Here is a 21,379-nt window from a genome sequence, read left to right on the forward strand (position 1 = left end):
TTGCTGCCAGCAGAGCCCTCTGTAAGTTTCTGGAGTACTGTTGTGAGGAATGTGATGACATTACTGGAATTTCAGTACAATTCTACATCTGGGGGATTACTCCATCAGGACTCAGATCTTGGAAAGAATTGTGATATATTTTCCTTCTTTTCTTGCTTCTCATTCTTGTGGAAATTCTAGCTCACTTGGGCCTTGATTCATCATCCTTTTCTGGAATTAATAAAATCAGGCAGAGTTTGAAAAATTCTAGTAACTAATCAGAACTTATGTATTATGTAAAAGATTTAAATAAAGTGTATTACAGAAATAATGTATTTTGATTACAGAGCATTTGAGAAACACTGCAAACTATGATTTAAAAAAAAATAACATAATTCCCTTATCCAGAAGCAACCACTGTTAATATTTGGAATATATTCTTCCAGTCTTTTTTTTCTAAGTATATTTTTTACATGAGATCACATTATGTGCACACTTCTTGACTTTGCTTTTTTCACTTAACACTCACTAATACAAATTTGTTAAAATGTTTGTTTTAATGTGGGTACATATGTTTATAAACATTATGATGGTTGTAATTTTCCTGACCAGTCCTCTGTTGTTGGACTTTTAGGTCCTCCCCTGCTCCCCCTTATTGCAAATAATTATTTCCTCATTTAACACTACATCAGAGGATGTGCACATTTAAAATAATAAGTTACCTTGTAAAAGAAGAATTGTGTCAGATTTTGTACACATTCTTCAGAAGGCAGCTGGACGTCAGTTGGAAGCTAAAAAGGTCTTGGTAGAAATCTGGCTACCTCTTGCAATGAGACCCTGGGTCCCACAGAAAGACTATTTCACGATAGTGTAATTAGTATGACTGGCAGTGCAGAGGCATAGGGGCATTTTCATAGTAGTGAAACTCAAGGGTCACTTCCAAAATATCCACCAGATGTCGCTAGTCTTAATCTAATTTTCACCCACAGGATAGCTGGCAGGTAACTTTTGAAATGTGAATTTAAAAAATTCATGTAGAATATATTTGCATATCTGCTTTAGTGTGGTTTATATTAAGCACTAGCATCTGGTGATTACTTTGGCGACATCCTACTCTAGTCTCTCACCATCCTGTCTCTTTTTTCCATCTACCCACTCAGTCTGTCCCACTAACCTTGTATACTCTGTGCCCACATACTAATATTGGATTCTCAGTTTTACTAGTCTTCCTTTTACTATTCTTTCCTCCAGTCTTGTTTCTTGCCTCTGTGTGTTGTATGTATATTTATGTGAACTTTTCAGTTCTTCAAGTTTTTGCTAAAAGGATAAGACCTGATATTTAATGATTTATAATAGAGGCTCAACATATTTTAATGAATGTTTAATGAAAGAATGCATGAATGAAGGAGAAGAAAAGGCAGAAGGATACCAAAAATTATTTATATTTGGCTTGAGAATACAGTAAAAGAGACAAAGATTCACATTCCTAAACTACCTAAAATTAAGTGCCAATGATCTAGCATAGAACATGCTTGACCTTTGAATTTTAAAGAGAGAAAGATTTATTCATTCATTCAGGCAGTATTTATTGAGCATCTACTATGTGCCAAGCAGCATTCTTGGTTCTGGGGATAAACCAGTAACAAAACATCCAAAATTCCCTGCCCTCAAGGAGCTACATTATGAGCAGAGCAAAGTTGATGAAAGAAAGAAGGAAAGAAAGAAAGGAAGGAAGAAAAGAAGGAAGGATATATAAGATGATGAGCTATGAAAAAAAAAATAAATAAATCAGACAAAGTGGTCTGGGAGTACTGATGTGAGAGGGTGTTGTCATTTTAAATAGAGTGGTAAGAGAAGGCCAAACATATAAAGTGACATTTGAGCAGAGACCTGAAGAGAAGCAGGTATGAGCCAAGGGTTATCTGGGAGATGAGTGTTTCAGATAGATCAGAATCAAGAGTGGTCAGAGGAGTTTCACAGAGGAAGTGGAACTTGAACTAGGCATAGTGAAGATTTGGGTAGCAGAAGGGTAGGGTGTGGAGCATTCTAGGCAGAGGGACAATTGTGAAGACATGGAGGTGAAAATGAGCCTTGTAAATCTGTGAGACAGCAAGGAACCTTGTAACATGAACAGAGGTGTTTGGGGGGAGGCCTTAAGAGCTGGATATGAGAATTTAAATCAGACATGTTAGGAAAAAGGAGTGTTTGACGATGTTTGAGCAGTAGAGCAGCAAGATAAATGCATTGTTTATAGAAGATTAAGATGAATGCAGACCTGCACGTGGAAAAATCTGGAGACAAAGAGAAGAGCCAGGACATGTTGGAGACCTTTGCTGGTATGTGTGAACCCTTTTGTGTATGTCTATGGTAATGTCTCTGAAGGTAAATGTAATAGAAATTGTAAACATGTTACCCTCAAGGAACTCAGCTAATGTGAGAAACAGAAATAACATTAATAAATTATGTTAGAGCATCATTTAAAATATTTTCATAGACAATTTTTCTTATTTGTTTATTCAAACTGCTTTGCTGCTTCTTTATATTTATGAATGACTGCCCATAGTAGATGTGTTAAATTTTACATAGATGTGAATTTCACACCTTTTAGTTTTAGAGAGAAGTTACAGGCAATATTTTCACCACGTAACAGTTTCGTTTGAGGCTCAGAATCTTACTTAGGCTAAAATTTTATTATATTTATTAATAGAAATGATGACTGTTTCCTCCACTGGCTCATTCACTCATTTGTTCATTCATTCAACTAAAAACATTTACTCAGGGGGTTCCAGTCAAGATGGGGGAATAGATGGTTCCCAGCATCACTCTCTCCCACAAATCAACCAATTTACAACTATAAAAATGTAACATCAGCCAAGCTGGGGCCGCTGGAGTTCAGGGGAAGAGGACGGGAGACCTACGGAGTTCATGAAGGAGGGAGAAACTATGATGAGAGAAAGAAAAAGCTCCTCTGAGCATTTCGGCTCATGGCTGTTTTAAAGCTCGAGCTGATGAGCGCATGGAGCAGGAGCTGGCAGAAGCTGCAGCTGTGCCCTTCAGATGGAGTTACTTGGAGGCAGCAGAAGAGAAGAGGGCTTTGGCGGCCCCCAGTACAGCAAGACCACTAATAGGGTTCCCACGGACCCACACAGGAGCGAGGAGCCAGAACAACTGAAAAAAGGCAGCCATTCAGAGGCTGGTGAGTCAACATGGGAAGTGTTTAGAGCACGGGCAGTGGGCGAGATGGGAACACCGGGAGAACACTGGGACACAGCAAGGACAGACGACCTGCTCCCCAATCAGCACAGGACCATTCAGAGGAGAATGGTCAGGAATGTAGAATTGCATGGGGTGCAGTTTGATGAAAAAACTCAGGCCCAAATCAGAGATTCTACAGAATACAGATCCACCAGGTCTCTGGAGACCCGGAAGTAACTATAAGATCAACCATTAAACCCTGAGCTGCACAAAAAACCTTCCCTAGGGAAACAGCAGCAAAGCAGCAATTTAAACAACCACATACTCAAGTACTGGTTCCCACAGGAAGTTCCTCTGTGTTAGAAGCAAAGGACAAAAAATTAGTTCCAGCCCATGCACACCACCAGCATCTTGGGGCCTGCCTGGGAACCAGAGGCTTGGATCCGGGGACCGGACCCCATTCTCACTTCCAGGCAAATTATACCAGTGCCTTGGGGCCAGCACAGGGACCCGAGGCATGGAGCCAGGGACTGGATCCTCCTCCCACAACCAGGCACACCACACCAGAACCCCGGGGCCCTCCAGGGCAGCTGAGGCATGGAGAAGGGGACCGGACCTCTCTCCCACAGCCAGGCACACCTAGCCAGCGCCTTGGGTCCTGCCCAGTGACCCGAGGTATGGAGCCAGGGACTGGACCCTCCTCCCACAGCCAGGCACACCATGCTAGCACCTTGGGGCCCACCTAGGGACCCAGGGCATGGAGAAGGGGACCAGACCACCCTCCCAAAACCAGGCACACCTAGCCAGCACCTCGGGTCCTGCCCAGTGATCTGAGGTATGGAGTCAGGGACCAGACCCTTCTCCCACAACCAGGCACACCACACCAGCACCTCATATGGAGAAGGGGACCAGACCTCTCTCCCACAACCAGGTACACCACGCCAGTGCCTTAGGGCCTGCCCAGGGACCCGCCCAGGGACCCAGGGCATGGAGAAGGGGACTGGACCTCTCTCCCCCAACCAGGCACACCATGTCAGCTCTTTGGGTCTCGCCCAGTGACCTGAGGCATGGTGAAGGGGATCGGACATCCCTCCCACAACCAGGCACATGGCTCCAGCGCCTTGGGGCATGCCTAGGGACCAGAGGCATGAAGAAGGGGACCAGACACACCCCACAACAAGGCATACCGCCAGTGACAAGGAGCATACCAAAAACAGCACCTCCATGTGGGTGGCCCACCACAGCCACCGCAGTAACCATGACTGCCGCAAAAGTGGCTAGACGCCACAACCATCACGCAGATGTTCTGCCAACCACTGGAGTGCATTCACACAAGGAGAGTCACCAGCAGAGACTACGAAAAGAAGAGGATGTTTCTTTCCACAAAGCCCATTTCAGAGTGACAGAAGAAGCATCTGCTCTATGATAATATTGGCAGACCTGAACACACCTCTCAGCATTGGACAGATCATCTAGGCCACAAATTAACAGAGTAACCATGATTCTTTCAGAAGGAGAGAAGAAATCTAGGGTAGTTAGAGGGGGGAGGGAGAGGGAATGGAGGACTGGGAGAGATGGGACAAGGGGCATAAAGAATAATTACGATTTGTAACAATATATATGCTAGTAATATTGATTTGATCAACATATCTCAATGTTCAACTCCAAAAAAAAAAGTATAATTGATTTTGATTCAATAAATAAAATGAATTAAAAAAAATAAAAATAAAAACATGTACTCAGTACCTTCTATGCTGCAAGCATCTTATAAAAGTATTTCATGATGGTTAAAAATGGGGACTTTGGCCTCACTATTTATTAGCTATTGGGTCTGGGGCAAATTACTTATCCTCCAAACCTCTCTTTCTTTATATGTGAAAAATCTACTGTTTGTAGTAATTGTGAGAGTCAAATGAGCTAATGTGTACAAATACTTAGTGCGGGGTTTGGCACATAGTAAAAACTGAATTTTGCTATTACTGTTGTATATAGATATTTGGGTAGATTTTAGTTTATGGACAAAGTGTCTGCCATTACTGCCAAAAGAATGCAGGACCGAGGAGGTCAGGTATAAGTTCAGAAACCAGGCAGCATGGCAGAGATATGCAGAAAGCAGTTTGCTGTGATTCTTTGCTTCTCCTCCCAGGCAGAGTGAATGACACGCCTGCAGCAGTGGGAGTAGTTCCAGCTATCCAGACGGCTTGCAGATTTTCCATGCACACACACTACAGGATACTGATTATTGTCCTAGTTCTTCCTAGTTCTTTTAAGTAACCTGCTTACTTTCCCAGCTCTTACATTCATATCACTCCAGGGTGGAAAAGGAAAGATGGAAGGAAGAATAAATGTTAGTAATGCTTACAGCTAAAGCTCATTCTTAACTGGGCAACTTTCTAAGGCAGACCTTAAATGTGGTGAACATATCTTTTGAGTAAAAAATTGATATTATATATTCCGAGGAATTTTGTGCTTTTTCCAAATATGAGAGGCAGACTATATGTGAAATATTATAATTTTTGGAACATCTCAGTAGTTGTGTGTGGACAATGGCATAGAATATTTTGAAATTGTACTATCTACATTTAAATGAATTAAAATTAAATGCCATTAAAATTTTAGTTCCACAGTTGCATTAGCCACCTGTCAGTGCTCAGTAGCCACATGTGGCAGGTGGTCACTGTATTGGAAAACATAGATATAAAACATTTTCATCTTCACAGTAGATTCTAGTGGACACACTGCTCTAGAATATGTGTGTGGTTGGTATAGTTACAGACTGTCAGAGAATAGTACAATCTTGGACCATATGCCCTATAATAAATCTTTTATCAATTCACGAAGATTTTCTCAATTCCTCCAGCATTGCTGTAAGGGGCAGTGCAAAGAGCACAGGGCTGGGCCTCAGAGGCCTTTCGTTCAGATCTTAGCTACCACATTGACTTGCTGAGTTCCTGTGAGCCTCTCTCCCAGCCTTTGTTCCTTCTTCTATGAAATAAAGGAGTTGGGCCAAATGAGATTCTTTTTTTGAGCTTTAAAATTCAGTGACTTAATAAGTCTTTTTTCCAGGAACATTGAGCTTACAGGTGCTACTTTGACCAAAGACTTATTTGAAAAACAGTGACACCTTGGCATAGATAACGGTCAGCAGGACCTCTCTCTGATGTCTGCTTTTCTGCTCTGTATCCAAAGCCTGATGGGCTCTCAACCAGTCAGGATCCTCTGCCCAGGGATTCACCAACTGTGTGTTTTGATTTTGCATCATTATACATGTAGATGTGTTGCATGTGATTCTGTGCTATTGGAAATTTCATACCTACCTTTACAAAGGGCCTTGTTGCATTAATCTGGGTTAGTGACTCTCCTGAGGGTGATATGCCATGAACTGTGGTGGTGGTGAGGGAAGTTCTTGGCAATTACACTCCCCAGCTAGACTATGAAGGACAGTGGTCTTGTGACTTGTGTGCTGCTGAAGTTCAGTGTGATTTGGTGTCATAGCTTTTCCCCAGCCTTAGCCAAAATTGAACCCACAGCATTCAGCCAGCAGCAGCTGCTCAACACCTGTGCTGGCCCACTGCTTCCTGCCTGTTGTGGTCAGAGGGAGATGAGTCTTTTCCCAGAAGCATCTTTGTGTTCAGCAGCTTTAGACATCCAGACAAGATATTGCTAGTCTGGCTGCTCCGGGTAAGGATTTTCTTTTTCTCTAGTGACCCGAGGTCATTAGATTGAATAAGAGCGATTACTGACTTTTCCTGCTAAGTTACTATTGGGGAGTTGAGGAGAGAATCTGGTCATTTTGGAAAATCATGTGTAGAGTCCTAGCTCCTTGAGCTGCCTGTCACTGAGCAACTGTATCCTTGTCCTTGGATAAGGCCCTGAACTTTCTGAGCCTTAACACTTTGTAAATGCTTCCCTTCCATCTGATATCATGAGGTGGAATTTAATATTGGTGTTATTTCAGCTTCCTGTTTTCCTATAGAAACAAGAGTTTTCACTGAGCACGCAAATGACTAGTATTTTAAAAAATAAATAATTAAGGCTATAACTTGAGTAACTAGAAACAGAGGGGAATAGCTCTCTGTTTCACTTGAGGAAGCATTTACCTAACTTTCAAATGCACCAGGACATTTTTAGGTTTTTATTTTAATTAAAATCCATTTATTTTAAAACTCATTACAAATATGGGTTTTACATATTAGCAGTTATTTTAAAAAGAGAGAAGAAACATTTTGGTGAAGCCTTGGTCATCCTTGGCTTACCCTTGATGTGATTCGGTTAGCACTGTTCTATTAAATGTGTTCCAATATCATCAATAGCTAGAGTTGTCCCTTTCAATCCTCCTCACCCCTGACTCCCTCTGGCCTGTTCTTTTTCTCTTTTTGTTTCTCTCCCTTCTCTTTCCTCTTCTTTAGCCTAACCTCACTGTCCAGGCCCCATGTGGAAAAAGGTTGCTGTTTTCAGTTAGTCTGGGGAAAAAAATCCTATGATTCACTCTCTTTCCCACCCACCTTGTGGTGGGGTACTTGCGGTCTCAAATCAGCAGACCGTGTGTGTGCGCGCGCTCAAATCATCAGACTCGTGTGTGTGTGTGTGTGTGCGCGCGCGCGCGCGCGCGCGCTGCGCGCACTCCCGCCGGCACTCCCTCCTGCAGGCCTGGTGTGTGTGCGTGTGTGTGACTGCAAGCGCATGCACACCCCGGCACGCCCGCCTGTGTGTAATGTGTGTGTGTGTGTGTGCGCGTGTATGCACGCAGCGCGCGCGCGCATAGCGGCATGCTCGCTCGCAAGCCCGGTGTGTGCGTGCGTGTGTGTGTGTACACGGGTGCGTGCAGCGCGCGCACACGCCAGGCCGCCCGCCCGCGGGTGGGGTTCGCCCGCCCACACGCCGGGCCGGGGGCCGCCCGCCAGTGCCCCTCCACCCTGTGCGCGCCCAGCTGTTTCTATAGGAACTGCCGCAGCTCCGGGCCCCTCCAGCAGAGGTCCCCGTGCGAGCATGCCCAGTGCAAGCCGCTAGTTTGGCTCTGGTGTAGGTTTCCAGTAAGTGGCATGCGGGACTACGGAGAGATCCCAAAGAGCTGAGCCGAAAGCCTTTGTGTGCAGAGGGAGGAGGCGGTGGCGGCCGCCTGGCTGGAGACCCCGCCCGGGGAGCCCCCGGCAGGAACAATGCTAGCCTGCCTGACGCGGGGGAACTTACTGGACGTCCTGCAGGAGGGCTTCAATGAGGTAACTGTCCTGCTCCTCCCACTCCCCAACTCCCCTCCCCCAGCATCTCCCGCCTAATCTCCGGAAGGGGTCCTCCTCCGCTCCATCCTATCCGGGACCCCAGAACAAATCGCCCGACTATCCCCAGGTGGGTGCGGTGCAGAGGTGTGAACCGGGAGAAATCAGAAGGGCTGCCTGTCTCCAGCTAAGCTGGACGATGACCTTCCCTGGTAGCTTACCTGAGCCTAGAGGACAGCACCACAAATTCAGAAGTCATCTCCCTCCAGAAGAGATGGTTTCCACCCTCCCCGGGAATTCTCTGCAAGGAAATCCTCAAGGAAGTCCCGGATACATGGCAAAAATGCGCATGCTATTTCAGGAACTAACCGGCTGAGCCAAGGGAGGGTTGGGGTGGCATGGCATTGGTAGAAAGTTTGAGAGGGGGCAGGAGACTGTGGGTGTTGTACATGAAGTACCCTCTCCATTTTTGAATGTCCTTCTGAATCTGAGGCAAGGACATGGTTGGCGGAGAAGAGTTACCAAGAAATGGGGGAACTGGGTTCTGGGCCCAGTTTGGGTAGACGGCGTTTGCTCCCTTCCGTGTGAGAGCGGGGAACTGGGGTCTAAATGGGACAGGCAGGACCGGCCAAGGCTGACTAGGGGTCATTTTCTCCTCACTTGTTTTTCCTCACAATTCTGTTATTCTATTTGCCTCTCGTGACCCAGTACATTCTGGTTTGGGACCCTTTCCCCTTGCGACTTGCTCCACATGTCTACTTGCATTGCTTCGAGCCCCAGCCTTTCGGTGGCCTTAGCCCAGCATCCAGGGAGAACTAGGCTGTAGGCTGTGCCTTTCTTCCTTTCTCCCTCTCTCTTTTTTTTCCATCTCTCTCTTTCTGCCCTCTATGGCTCTTTTTCTTAAAGTTAAGTTTTTTGCTTTTTAAATCAGTTTTTTGGCAAACAATTAACATGAATACATGCTTTTCTTAAATATGAACATTACAGGCAAGACTTGTGTCTTTGGCTCCTCCTCCAATCTCAGCCTCCCCCCCCCCCCCCACCTCCAATCTGAGCCTTTTCCTCAGAGGTAACGATTCTCTTGAATTTGTGTATAAGATTTTCTTTCTACAGCTGCACTACAGGCTTTCCCTTAATTCCTGTTTCTAATTAAAAAGCTCTGCAGCCTGATCTGCTTTAGAACCGTCTCCACTCCCAGCCCCTGTGCCCCAGCCTTGTTCCAGACACAGAGAGGAAAACTACAGAAATGCGTCTCAACCTAACCGACTCAGAATTTTCCTTTGGCTGAGGGGTGTCACAGCCTTCATAGAAGGGCAGAGCTTGCACCCTGACTGCACTGCAGAGTTCCTCGTCTTTGCCTCACTCCTGCCTGAACACATGTAAGGGGATTGTTAACAAAGAGCTACAGTCTGAGAGCTGAAACACTAAAGAGCCAGGAAACCCACCTCTTTGATTGCTTCCAGTGTTCCTGGTTCCTCTTTTCGCTCTTTCTGCCTTTGGGCCTCCCCTGGTCCTTAGCTGCAGAAGTCTAACTCATCCACCAATTGTGGCAGAAACTCCTTTGGTATTCTTATGGCCTCCCTCCGCCCTCACCTCCATCTTTTTTTTTTTTTTCACCCCAGCTCCCAAGTGTCTGATTAGGAGGAGGAAACCAGCACAGAGTCAGTCCTAGTCTTTGTTTTCTGCTCATTTTCACTTCCAATCCTTTCAACTGAAGTGCTGCATAAACCAAGAGGCTTGCCTATCTTTTTCATGCTTTGGTGCTTCCATAAATATCCCCTGACCTCTAATTCTTGTAAAACATAAGGGAAAAGGGGAGTGGGTGGGTTGTCTTTTTGTCGTGGTAATGGAATCTTCATAAAAACAACAGACACACAATTTTATTATTGATTCATGTCTAGAATAACGCAGTAATGCCTCTTTTCCCTCTCCAATATTTAATTTTTCTATCCATCCTGTAAACTTCCCTCCACCCCCTCCACAGGCTAATGTACATCTGTTCCCTTCTGTTAGTAGATTTGAACTTTGAGATCCAATGACTACTTTTGGTTTCTCTGAAAAATTGACATCATCTAAATAATAATAATAATAATATGTTAAATTTGAATGGTCCCTTACACTTAAATAATTCTTTCTCATACATAATAAATTCTATTAAATAATTCTTTTCACATACAGTATCACATTTAGTGTTACTGAATAATGGTATGATTGGTTATTTCAGAATCAGTGGGGCCCTCTTTGACCTTTCCAGTCTCTAGGGTTGCTTAATAGATCCAGTAATATTCAATCCTTTCGTTAGAGTCATGAGATAAGGATGTAAATAGGGGCTTAAAAGCTAGTGTCAGATACACTTGAATTCCTCTGAGAAACTCTTCCTACTGAGACTAAGAACACCACACGTATATCCAGTCATCTCCTGGGAATGATCCAAGTATAGCTGAAGCTATTCTTCATCACCCAGATGCTTTAGGGGTCTGTGTGGTTAGGGCTGTGACCTCATTCTCTACGGCGGAGAAAACCGCCACAGGAAATGGAGCTATGGCCCTAATTGGTTAATTATAAGGGAATCCTGCAGCAGAGAGAAACTCTGCCTTCTGAATCAAGGCTTCCCTCTACCCACTGTTGGCCTCTGTTCTCAGTCCATCTACCATGATGCATAACTATGCATGAGAGAATTTTCTTCTACCACATTTCCTGTATGGAGCCCTGGTCTCAACATGTGTGGCAGATAACTCACAGAACTGATGTATGTCAGTGCTGTCAATGCAGTTCCTTTTATTGACATGGTTAATTTGCACTGTGAATTATCCACAGGTTTTGGCTGCTGCCACATACTGTAGCCCATCCTGGCCTTCATTCCTTGTCTCCTATGTTCAGGGTTTGCCCAGTCTTTCTATAGTTCACAATTTCCCCGTTCTGCACCTGCTTCAATGCTATTTATTTGTTTTCTCTGCCACTTATCAGTGTTGTCATATGAATGTTGTCTTTGGTTAATGTTGTTGCAATGATTTTCTGAGGGATGGACTTTCTTTTAAAAAAGACTTTGGTGCTTGTGTTGGAAGGTTTTGATAGACTTGAGATTATGATGTGGTTTGGCCAATAAGCATTTACTTATTTAGTTATTCAGTCATTTATTGATTGGGAGAGGGATAGACAAAATAATTGAAGAACACTCAGTTCCTGCTTACATGGAATTTATGGGAAGAGATGGGGTACTAAAAAAACCATAATAGGGTGCATAGTGTGATAAATGTCATAAAAAAGCTAATATTTGTAGATTATAGAGATACCTTCTAGTTAATGATATTATGAGAAGCAACAAACATTTACAAACCCACCTGCTCACTGAGGCCACATTTTGTTTTCCTGTAATCTGGTATATGCAGGCAAGCAATCACTCACCAGACATTCACTGAATTACTGTGTTTACCAGGCACTGTGCCAGGCTCTAGAAATAGAAGTCAACTAAGATAGAGTCTGTGCCCTAATGGAGCTCACAGGGCAATGCAGATAAAGAGAGTAAACGCTCAGAGTATCAAACTTGGGAAAATTGTGGTGATAAAGAAATCTTGCTTGTGGGGAAGAGTGAACCTATGCCGGGCTGTGGTGTGAATGGCCTGCGAGGCTGGAATTTGTGGGAATGATTTATAAAAATGTTGATCAATAGGAAATCAGTTGTCTGAGCCTTAACCTTTTGAACATATGACCTGGCAGACTTTCCCTACCGGCTTCCCTCTAAGTAGAAAAGTAGAAAGTGAAATCCCATATTAAGATTCATCCACTTGGCAGTCCCTGAGAAATACAGGAAGAGCCTTTGTCTGATCTCATCCCTATAAGGGGGACATAGAGGGATTGAGGAAGAGGATTGGCAGGTGGAGCAGCTGCAGTGAAACTCCTAAGTGCCTCGCGCCTTCCATGAGGTAGCACTGGCAAGGTTGGGCCAGCTAGATGCTTTCAGACATTTCCATAGTGAATTCCTCTGCTCTGTAGAAATTAAAGGCCTGTTAAGTCTTTAATAAAACAAAGCACCACACCACTCAACCTTTTTTTCTATCCTGACTGATTTCTCTTCTTCCCACCCAGGCTCTTTGGCTTTGTTCCCACAGGAGTCAATGCCAGCTCAACAGATGCTCCCTGGCAGCAAGCTACCAGGCAGCTTTATGGTCCTCATGATGAGTGATGGGCTGGCCAGGCATGTGGAGCAGTGCTAGGGCACTGTTTGCCAGGTGCCACTCCCCCAGGCAGCTCAGAGGGTTTAGGGAGCACTAGAAATGCTTCATCAGCCATGACTGACCTTGTTTAAGCTGTAAGAACAACAACAACAACAAAAAAAAGCCTCAAACTGACACTTTCCTGAATGCATTTCCTTGTTTGTTTTCCCCTAAACCAGGCCCCATTTAAGTGATTATGGACATAACCTTCAGTAACCAGGTGGGGTAAGGGGAAAGGGGACCAATTCCAAAGGCCCTGAGGGGGGCTGTATGTCTTGTTTCTAGGATAAGGGACACGTAGACTGTAGAGCGACACCTCATTCACTCATTCATTCATTCACATACATTTATTGAGCACTTACCTTTTAACATGCCCTTGTGAATGAGCAGAGAGTGGAAATTTAAAAATATAAAGATAAATTTAGGAGACGATGTCTTTCAGAAAATCTTTAGCTCTTTACTTTCTGATAATATGTGTTATCCTTTGACCATCAGGCTGAATACTAATACAAAGAGCCCTGTGCATACAAGAAAGAAGAAATTTGATGATATTTTTGCTTGTCAACTTTATTTTTACCTAATTAACCACCAAGTTCAATGAACAAATAACTTTCCTTGGTTCTGTAAAGGCCTGAAAGAGTTAATAGAAAAAAAATACAATATCCTGTTCTTTTACTGGCAGAATTCAGGCCAATAATAACTTAAGGTTTCTAAACCTTTAACTTCCTCTCAGTTTCTCAGCAACTTCCCCATCCCCATCTCCTCACCTTCTGCTGCTGGATGGTCTCAGAGTTCTAAATAGGTATCTGGTTTCACTGTAAACCATTCCAGTTGCCTCCTGAACTGTCTCTAGCACATCAAAAAAACTCACTGCTTTTCTTGTTTGCTTTTCTTGTTTGCTAGTAGGGAGCCACAGAGCCAACTTCTTGGATGTTCCTACACTAGGAACAGTAGATCATACAGACTTCCATGGTTCAATGCTTTTGCAACTCCAATCAAACATGTCCTCTGCAGGAATTCTCTTTGACCTTGAGCTTTGGAGGAGATAGAGAACAGAGGCTGGGTTTCCAAACTTGTTTGGAAGGAAGGACAGGTTTCAAAGAAAAATAGAGTTACATTTGGTGGCAAGAAAGCTTTCAGTGTCAAGATTTCCTGTACAAATGAAGAATGTAGACAGAATTGTCCATACTGGAAGAGGTTTAACTCAAATTGTAGGGTTATTTGGGGTGTCTTGAAGGAAGCCGATGGAGATTATGGGATTGCTAAAGCCTCCTTAACACTGGCTGCTCCTTGACACTATCACTGTTCTCACTACTTTACAGGAGTCCAGTCTCGTCAAGCCAAAACCTACTTAGACAGCTTTGACTGTGGCTGCCTCTACTTTTCCTTCCCCTGAAGCCTGATTCAAGGTTATCACAAAAACCCTCAGTCATTCTAGACTTCTGGATTCCACTGTTATCCTTCAAGCTTCCTTAGAACAAGTTAGAGATGAAACTCTGGACTGAAGTTAGTTCTATATTGTCACTGTCATAGTATATACTTACTGTCTTGCTTTTTTAAAATTAGTTTGGTTGCAAATGCCAACAACTCAACTTGAACTAGAAGAATAGGAAGTGGAATTTACTGACTCATGGACTCCAAGGAAAGGCTGCAGAACTCAGCCATGGAAAGGGCAGGGATGCAGCAGTCTTGGAAAAAATGAAAATCAAGAACTCAAACACTGGCAGGATCTTTCCCTCTGTTTTCTGTCTCTTATCTCCATTTCCTTCTTTTTTTTTTTTTTTTTATAAAGATGATCGGTAAGGGGATCTTGACCCTTGACTTGGTGTTGTCAGCACCACGCTCACCCAGTGAGCTAACCGCCCATCCCTATATGGGATCCGAACCCGTGGCCTTGGTGTTATCAGCACCGCACTCTCCCGAGTGAGCCATGGGCCGGCCCTCCATTTCCTTCTGTAGTGGCTTTATTCCCTCTCATTACAGATGGCTTTTCTCTCTCAGGTGGGCAACATGTCCTGTAGCAACATATCTTACAACTTTGTCTCGAGAGAGATGGAGCAGGGTGGGGGAAAGACAGATTCTATTTCTAAATGCAGGTCAAAAAATTCCAGAGATTAGGGCCAGCCCGTGGCTCACTTGGGAGAGTGCGGTGCTGATGGCACCAAGGCCACGGGTTCGGATCCCTATATAGGGATGGCCGGGTAGCTCACTGGGTGAGCGTGGTGCTGACTACACCAAGCCAAGGGTTAAGATCCCCTTACCGGTCATCTTTAAAAAAAAAAAAAAAAAAAAAAAAAAAAAAAATTCCAGGGATTGGTTGGGCTTGACTAATCAACTCAGCCAGACCAATCAACTGTGGCCAGTGGGGGAGGTGACATAATACCAGCCTGGTCATGGGACCCACCACTGTGTATGCAGAAAAGGGGGCTTGTTCCTATAGAAGGGGGAATCATCATGAGCCAGGCTGCCACCCCAAGGGCTGTCAGCTACACCACCACCATGGGCCTGGATGGAATCTGATCATGGACCTACTGTGCCTTTCCAGTTGTTGTTAGAAACTGACCAAAACTAGGAGCATGCTCAAGATATATTTCTTAATATTCTGGACATTTTTATTTTCCTGAACCTGTTGCATTTTGTCTTCACTGAATAATAGACTTATAAAATAGTAGTGCTAAAAGAAAACAAAATGCAATGGTTGGTTTTTTATGGGGGTGTGTGTATATATGTTTTGTCTTTTGTTTTTCAGTTGCTGCAAGAAGCCCTTAAGTTACTTTGGATGCGTAGGGTGTAGGGGTGGGGTTTGGAGGTGGAGAAAAATAGGGTGAGTGAGCTGGGCTCTGGACCTTCCACCCTGCCCCTAGCCAGAGAAGCTCTGCTTTTCCTTATTTTACATATGTGGCTTTCACATAAATTAAAATTTTAAAAAATATTATGAGACAGAAAAAAGAAGATTGTCTGGCTGGTTAGCTCCATTGGTTAGAGTATGCCTTGGGATACCGAAGTCAAGAGTTCAGATGCCCCCTCAGGCCAGCTGCCTAAAACAAAACAAGAAAAAAGAAGAAAAATAATAAAACTACTAGTCCAGCCCCCAAGCAGTAACAACCTCTTGAAAAAGCATATGGGATTTCATCTGCTGCAGAAGTACAAGCTCTAGTATATTGTTAAAACCAAACACAGCCACTCAGGGCCTGGGCTTGCAAAACAGGCATCTATTAAGACAAACATCTTTGTGGGAGAAGTGGGTGGTATGGCCGGTCCTCACAAGTGTCTACTTTGTCCTTCAAGTTGGTTTTTACAGAGCTAGCAGTAGGCGCTTATAGCAAGAGCAGAATCTTGCCTTCCCTTGGGTGAGAAGTACAGATATCTTCAGGTCAAAGGGGTGACAAACTGAGACTCAGTTTAGTGGTTGGTATTTTAGCCATTTTTGTTGCTTATTACAAAGTACATGGAACTGGGTGATTTATAAAGAAAAATGAAATTTATTTGCTTACAGTTTCTGAGGCTGGGCAGTCGAAAGTCCATCTGGTGGTGGCAACAGTGACACAGGGGTCTCTCTTGCAAGATGGTGGAACCAGACAGAGCAAAAGACAGACTCTCCTCTTCTTTTAAAGCCCTCAGAACCATGACCTTGACCACAATTTTTAATCCATTCACTATGGCATGGTCCTACAATCCAATCACCTCTTCAAGGCTCTACGTTTCAATTACCATAATAGGATTTCCCACCCTCTTAACAGTCACAGTGGGGGCTAAGTTTCTAATACATCAAACTTGGGGGACACAATTCAAGCTTCAGGGAGTTTTGGGGGGACATAATTCAATCCACTATAGTTGGCTTCCCAGATTAGCAGTTGGATCCCCAGATTAGACTTAAAAGAAAGGGCAGGAACCTAAAGCCAACATAAACTTTTACCTCTGGGTAAGAATTAACCTACTCTTGAAGCTCTGTTTGATGCCATTAACAAATCCACATCAACATGTAGTCTTAGTAGTGACATGCCAAAGTCCTTTCTTCAATTAAAGTTTTTTAAATCAGTGATTTAATCGAGGCATTCAAATCAGTTTTTTAAGTTATACGAATCTGGGCAGAATAGTAAATAGCCTCTGCACTTTAATATCTACTCGTGTCTTGGGAGGACTTCAGGATCCACAATCATGATAGTCTAACCTTCCAGTACCTGGGCCATCCCCACTGCAATGATTGTCCCCCCACCGTGCCACTTCAACGAGACCACATACGGAGGCCACACCTGGAACTTGCTCCACAGAATTTCTGTACCCCTGAAATCTTAAACTCTGAAACTTACTCTGTGCTCAAAACCCCAATTTTCATACTCTTTCGTTCCCATTACACCTATTTTTTCATTCCCTCAGGTTCTCCTCTCCTTACTAGTCGCTACTGTCTCAGCGTATCAGCTGTCTTTGGATTTCCTCTCCCTGGCCCAGACTCCTTTCTCAGTCACTCACAGACACTTTCACCACCACCCTCACTGCCTTTGCCCTGGGGATCGCTGCCTCTCCTCTGACCATTTCCAGTCCTAGATGACCCCGTTCTTGCTTTCCTCCGCTCATGGCCCAGGCCTACTGAGCACTTCTGGCACAAATCACATAACCTTGCTGACTGACTCAGTCACAAAGTGCTGATTTCCTACCCTGGCTGAGTACTTGGCTCCGACAGCACATCTCTAGCAGTCACTGGTCTTCCCAGCTTCCCACAGGGTCTGCTCCCAACCTGTCCCTTTCACTGTCAACAGATAGACTGGCCTACCTCATAATAGCTAGAGGGGCTATTGGATTGAACTCCTTCAGCTTCCTTTTTCCCCACCATCACATTCCTCCACATAGGGTCACACTCCTGATCAGAGGAAGTGGCCCTCTTCCTCTCCTCTGACACCTCGCTGCATCATTTCCCCCCTCTCGTATCTGTTTCTCCCTCACCAACTTCATCTCAGCCTACAGATCCTCTCAGCCTCAAAACCCCTCATTCCCTCTCCCACCTTCCTCTCCAGCTAACACGCTTTCTCCTCCCCATGCTGCCGCAGTTTTCCGACTGGCTGGGGTCTTCCCAGTGCCCTGCCATCTGACCCTAATCACACCACTCCACAGTATCTGTTCTCGAAAAGTTCACCACAGCTTGTTAATTATTAAATTAGATGGCCTTTCCAGTCCTCAGCCTGATTTTTCTACAGCATTTAACCTCACTGATCTCCCCTTTTAAAACTGCCTCTTCCCCGGATTCCCACTTAAATAAACACTCTCTCCTGATTCTTATTCAAAACAACTATCTGCTTTTCCCCAATACTTGCTCTTTACGTAGTCTTCATCTCAGAGCATCACCGACTGAATGACTGGCATGACTTTCTGGACCCTTTCTTTGTCACGGCCACATCCTATCATCACCTCTGACTTGTTTCTGGAATTCGTCCTTCTCTAACTGGTACTGCTTCAGTTTAGGCTCTCATCTTCCCTCACTTGAGTTATTGCCTGGTCTCCTTGTTGGTTTCTCCAAATCTGCATGCTGCTTTTCTATCCCATAGTCTACTCTGTGTCCAGAGTGACCTTTCTAAGATACAGCTCTAAGAGTTTCCTGTTTCAAAAGTACACACTTTCTATTGAAGGTCTTTAAGCCTGAAATCCAAGTATTTGTATTAGGATTCTCCAGAGAGACAGAAACGATAAGATATGTATAAATATATGAGAGGGGTTTTATTAGGGGAATTAGCTCGCATGATTGTGAAGGCTGAGGAGTCCCATGATAGGCCTTCTGCAAACTGGATGCCGGTAGCATGGCTCAGTCCAAGTCCGAAGCCTCAGAACCAGGGAAGCCAATGATGCTGTTGGTTTAAGTCCTGAAACCCAGAAGCTGGAGTTTCGAGTTCTGATGTGCACAGACAGAAAAGCAGAATGTATCCCAGATCCAGCAAAGAGCGATTCACCCTTTCCTTTGTTTTTGTTCTCTCTAGGCCCCCCAGCAGATTGGATGTTTCCTGCCCATATGGAGGGTGGATCTTTCCCATCCAGTCCACTCAGACCCACATGCTAATCTCTTCTGGAAACACCCTCATGAACACACCCAAAAAGATAGCTTTACCAGGTTTCTAGGTATTCCTTAATCTAATCGATTAACACCTAGAATTAACCATCCCAGTGCTGGCAGGTCTTGTGCTGACCTGTTTCTCCATCATCATCACTCGACCCAGGCAGCTTTGCCCACACACTAACTCATTAACTGACTCTTCCTCCAAGATGCCACATGTTTTCACAGCCCTTCCTTCTTCCATCACCTCTGCCCTTCCCTCTCCAACTGGCAAACCTCCTTAAAGAACCAGCCAAATGTGTCCTCCCCTCTTGACCCTTCCCTGATCTCCCATCCTTCCAACCTGTTGCTCCTTCTCTGCATAGATAGCATTTTAAAATGTTTCTCCATTGTTGCAGTAATCACTTTCTATCTTAGTTATTTATGTGCCTGTAAGTGCTGGCCTTGGTACAATGCCTGATAGATAATAGGGACTCAAGAAACGTTGGTTGATTTGAGTAAATGAATGCATGGAATGACAGGATCTTGTGAGGCAGAATCTAACAAGCAGAAATTTATTAAAGGTAAATGTGGATCAATTTTATGAGTACAAAGATGCTGTGGAACAGCAGAATGTGTTAAAAATTACTTAGGGGTTTTGGTTGACAGCTCAGTGTGAGTCTACCATGTGATGTGGTGACCAAAAAAAAAATAATGTGAACTATCTTGAATGAGGAAGCTGAGTATGTGGTTTTACACCCGGGTATTTTTGTATTTAGTTCTAGGTATCACGGTTTTAGAGGGACTTAGACCAGAATAACAACAATTCTTGAAACCATTTTGCTTTTAAGTTTTTTTGGAAAAAGTACAAAGTAGATGAACCACTAGCTAATATGATAAAAAGAAAAAGAGAAAGCACAAATATACTAAATAAGAAATGGAAAAGTAGCCATTGAAACAGAAAAAAAATTACAAGAGATTTTGCAGGCCTCTATGTAAATACACTCAAAAACTTTGATGAATGGATAGTTTCCTAGGGAAATGCTCATTACCAAAATTGATGAAGACAGAAAGTTTTAATTTTTAAAAATTTAAAAAAATTTTTTTAAAAAGATGATCGGTAAGGGGATCTTAACCTTTTACTTGGTGTTGTCAGCACCACGCTCTCCCAAGTGAGCTAACCGGCCATCCCTATATGGGATCCGAACCTGTGGCCTTGATGTTATCAGCACCACACTTTCCTGAGTGAGCCACGGGTCGGCCCAGAAAGTTTAAACAGACTAATTTTTATAGAAGAAATAGAGAACCTTATTGAGGAACTATTTCTCAAAATAGTAGCAGGCTCAGATTATTCATAAGAGAATTCTACTAAATCTTCAAAGATCATATAGTCTCAGTGTTTTATAAATTATTTTGGAGCATTGAAAAATAAGGGAAACTTCCCAATTGTTTTTATGAAGCAAGTATAATATTGATATCTAAACATGATAAAGAAAGTGCAAAAAAAGAAAACAACAGTCTAGTATTATTTATGAATATCCATGAAAAGTACAAAACGTGTAGCACTAATAAATATTTTATGAAAGAACAGAATTCAACATCACATTAAAAATATAATTCACTATGGGCTGGCCCGTGGCTCACTCGGGAGAGTGTGATGCTGATAACACCAAGGCCACGGGTTCGGATCCCATATAAGGATGGCCAGTTAGCTCACTGGGAGAGCGTGGTGCTGACGACACCAAGTCAAGGGTTAAGATCCCCTTACCGGTCATCTTTAAAAAAAAAAAAAAATTATTTATATATATAATTCACTATGATTAGATGGTATTAATTCCAAGAATGGTTCATTTTTACAAAATCCATTATTATCATATTAATATGTCTCAGGAAAAAATAATTATAAAATGATCTCCATAAATGCTGAATGAACTTTTGTCAAAATTCAACATCTATTCCTCATAAAAACATTCAAGATAGATACTTTTTTAACATGAAAAAATATATATATACTTTAGTACTAAAAGTAGTAACTTACTAAATTGGGCAACTCTACAAGTATTTTCTCTAAGTCTAGAAACAAGGGAAGGATGCCCAATATCTCCACTAGTATTCAGCATTGTACCAGTGGTATAGCCAATGCAGTTAGAGCAAAGAAAATGATTAGGGGCACAAGGCTTAGTTAAAAAAAAAAAAAAAAAAAAAAGTGGGCCGGCCTGTGGCTCACTCAGGAGAGTGCGGTGCTGATAACACCAAGGCCCCGGGTTCGGATCCCATATACGGATGGCCGGTTCGCTCACTGGCTGAGCGTGGTGCTGACAACACCAAGTCAAGGGTTACGATCCCCTTACCGGTCATCTTTAAAAAAAAAAAAAAAAAAAAGTGTAACTATGTCTTTTTGCAGATGATATGGTAGTAATCCTGGAAACCATAGAGAATCAATGTTAAAACTCAGCAGTAAAAGGTAAGGTAACATGATGTAAAATCTACACACTGAAATCAACCATCTTCATACACACAAATAATTACCAGTTAGAGAACATAATGGTAGAGAAAACATCATTTACATTTGCAACAAAGATTAAATACTTAGAAATGAACTTAATAAGAAATGTGCAAAACCTACAGGAGGAAAACTTTAAAAAACTCCTGAGAGATATCCTTGAACAAATGGAAAGACGTCTTTTGTTCTTGAATAGGATTATTCAACATTATAAAGATGTCAATTCTCCCTAAGTTAATTTATGAGTTTAATA

At 43.2% G+C, this 21,379-nt stretch overlaps 1 protein-coding gene across 4 annotated transcripts in view; it reads left to right on the plus strand.

Moving 5' to 3' along the window:
* The first annotated feature begins 8,127 nt into the window (after positions 1 to 8,127).
* Positions 8,128 to 21,379, plus strand: part of DIXDC1 (DIX domain containing 1) — a 67,313-nt gene continuing 54,061 nt past the window's right edge. For 3 of the 4 annotated variants that reach the window (XM_063095639.1, XM_063095640.1, XM_063095642.1), the window contains exon 1: positions 8,129 to 8,393. In XM_063095639.1, coding sequence (XP_062951709.1) covers positions 8,334 to 8,393 — 60 coding nt within the window. In that variant the 5' untranslated portion in view covers positions 8,129 to 8,333. Of the gene's footprint in view, positions 8,394 to 21,379 lie in introns of all 4 variants that reach the window. The other variant, XM_063095641.1, reaches the window with a different exon arrangement.

This window comes from Cynocephalus volans, chromosome 4 (assembly GCF_027409185.1).
Source record: "Cynocephalus volans isolate mCynVol1 chromosome 4, mCynVol1.pri, whole genome shotgun sequence".
In the NCBI taxonomy this organism is placed as follows: Eukaryota; Metazoa; Chordata; class Mammalia; order Dermoptera; family Cynocephalidae; genus Cynocephalus; species Cynocephalus volans.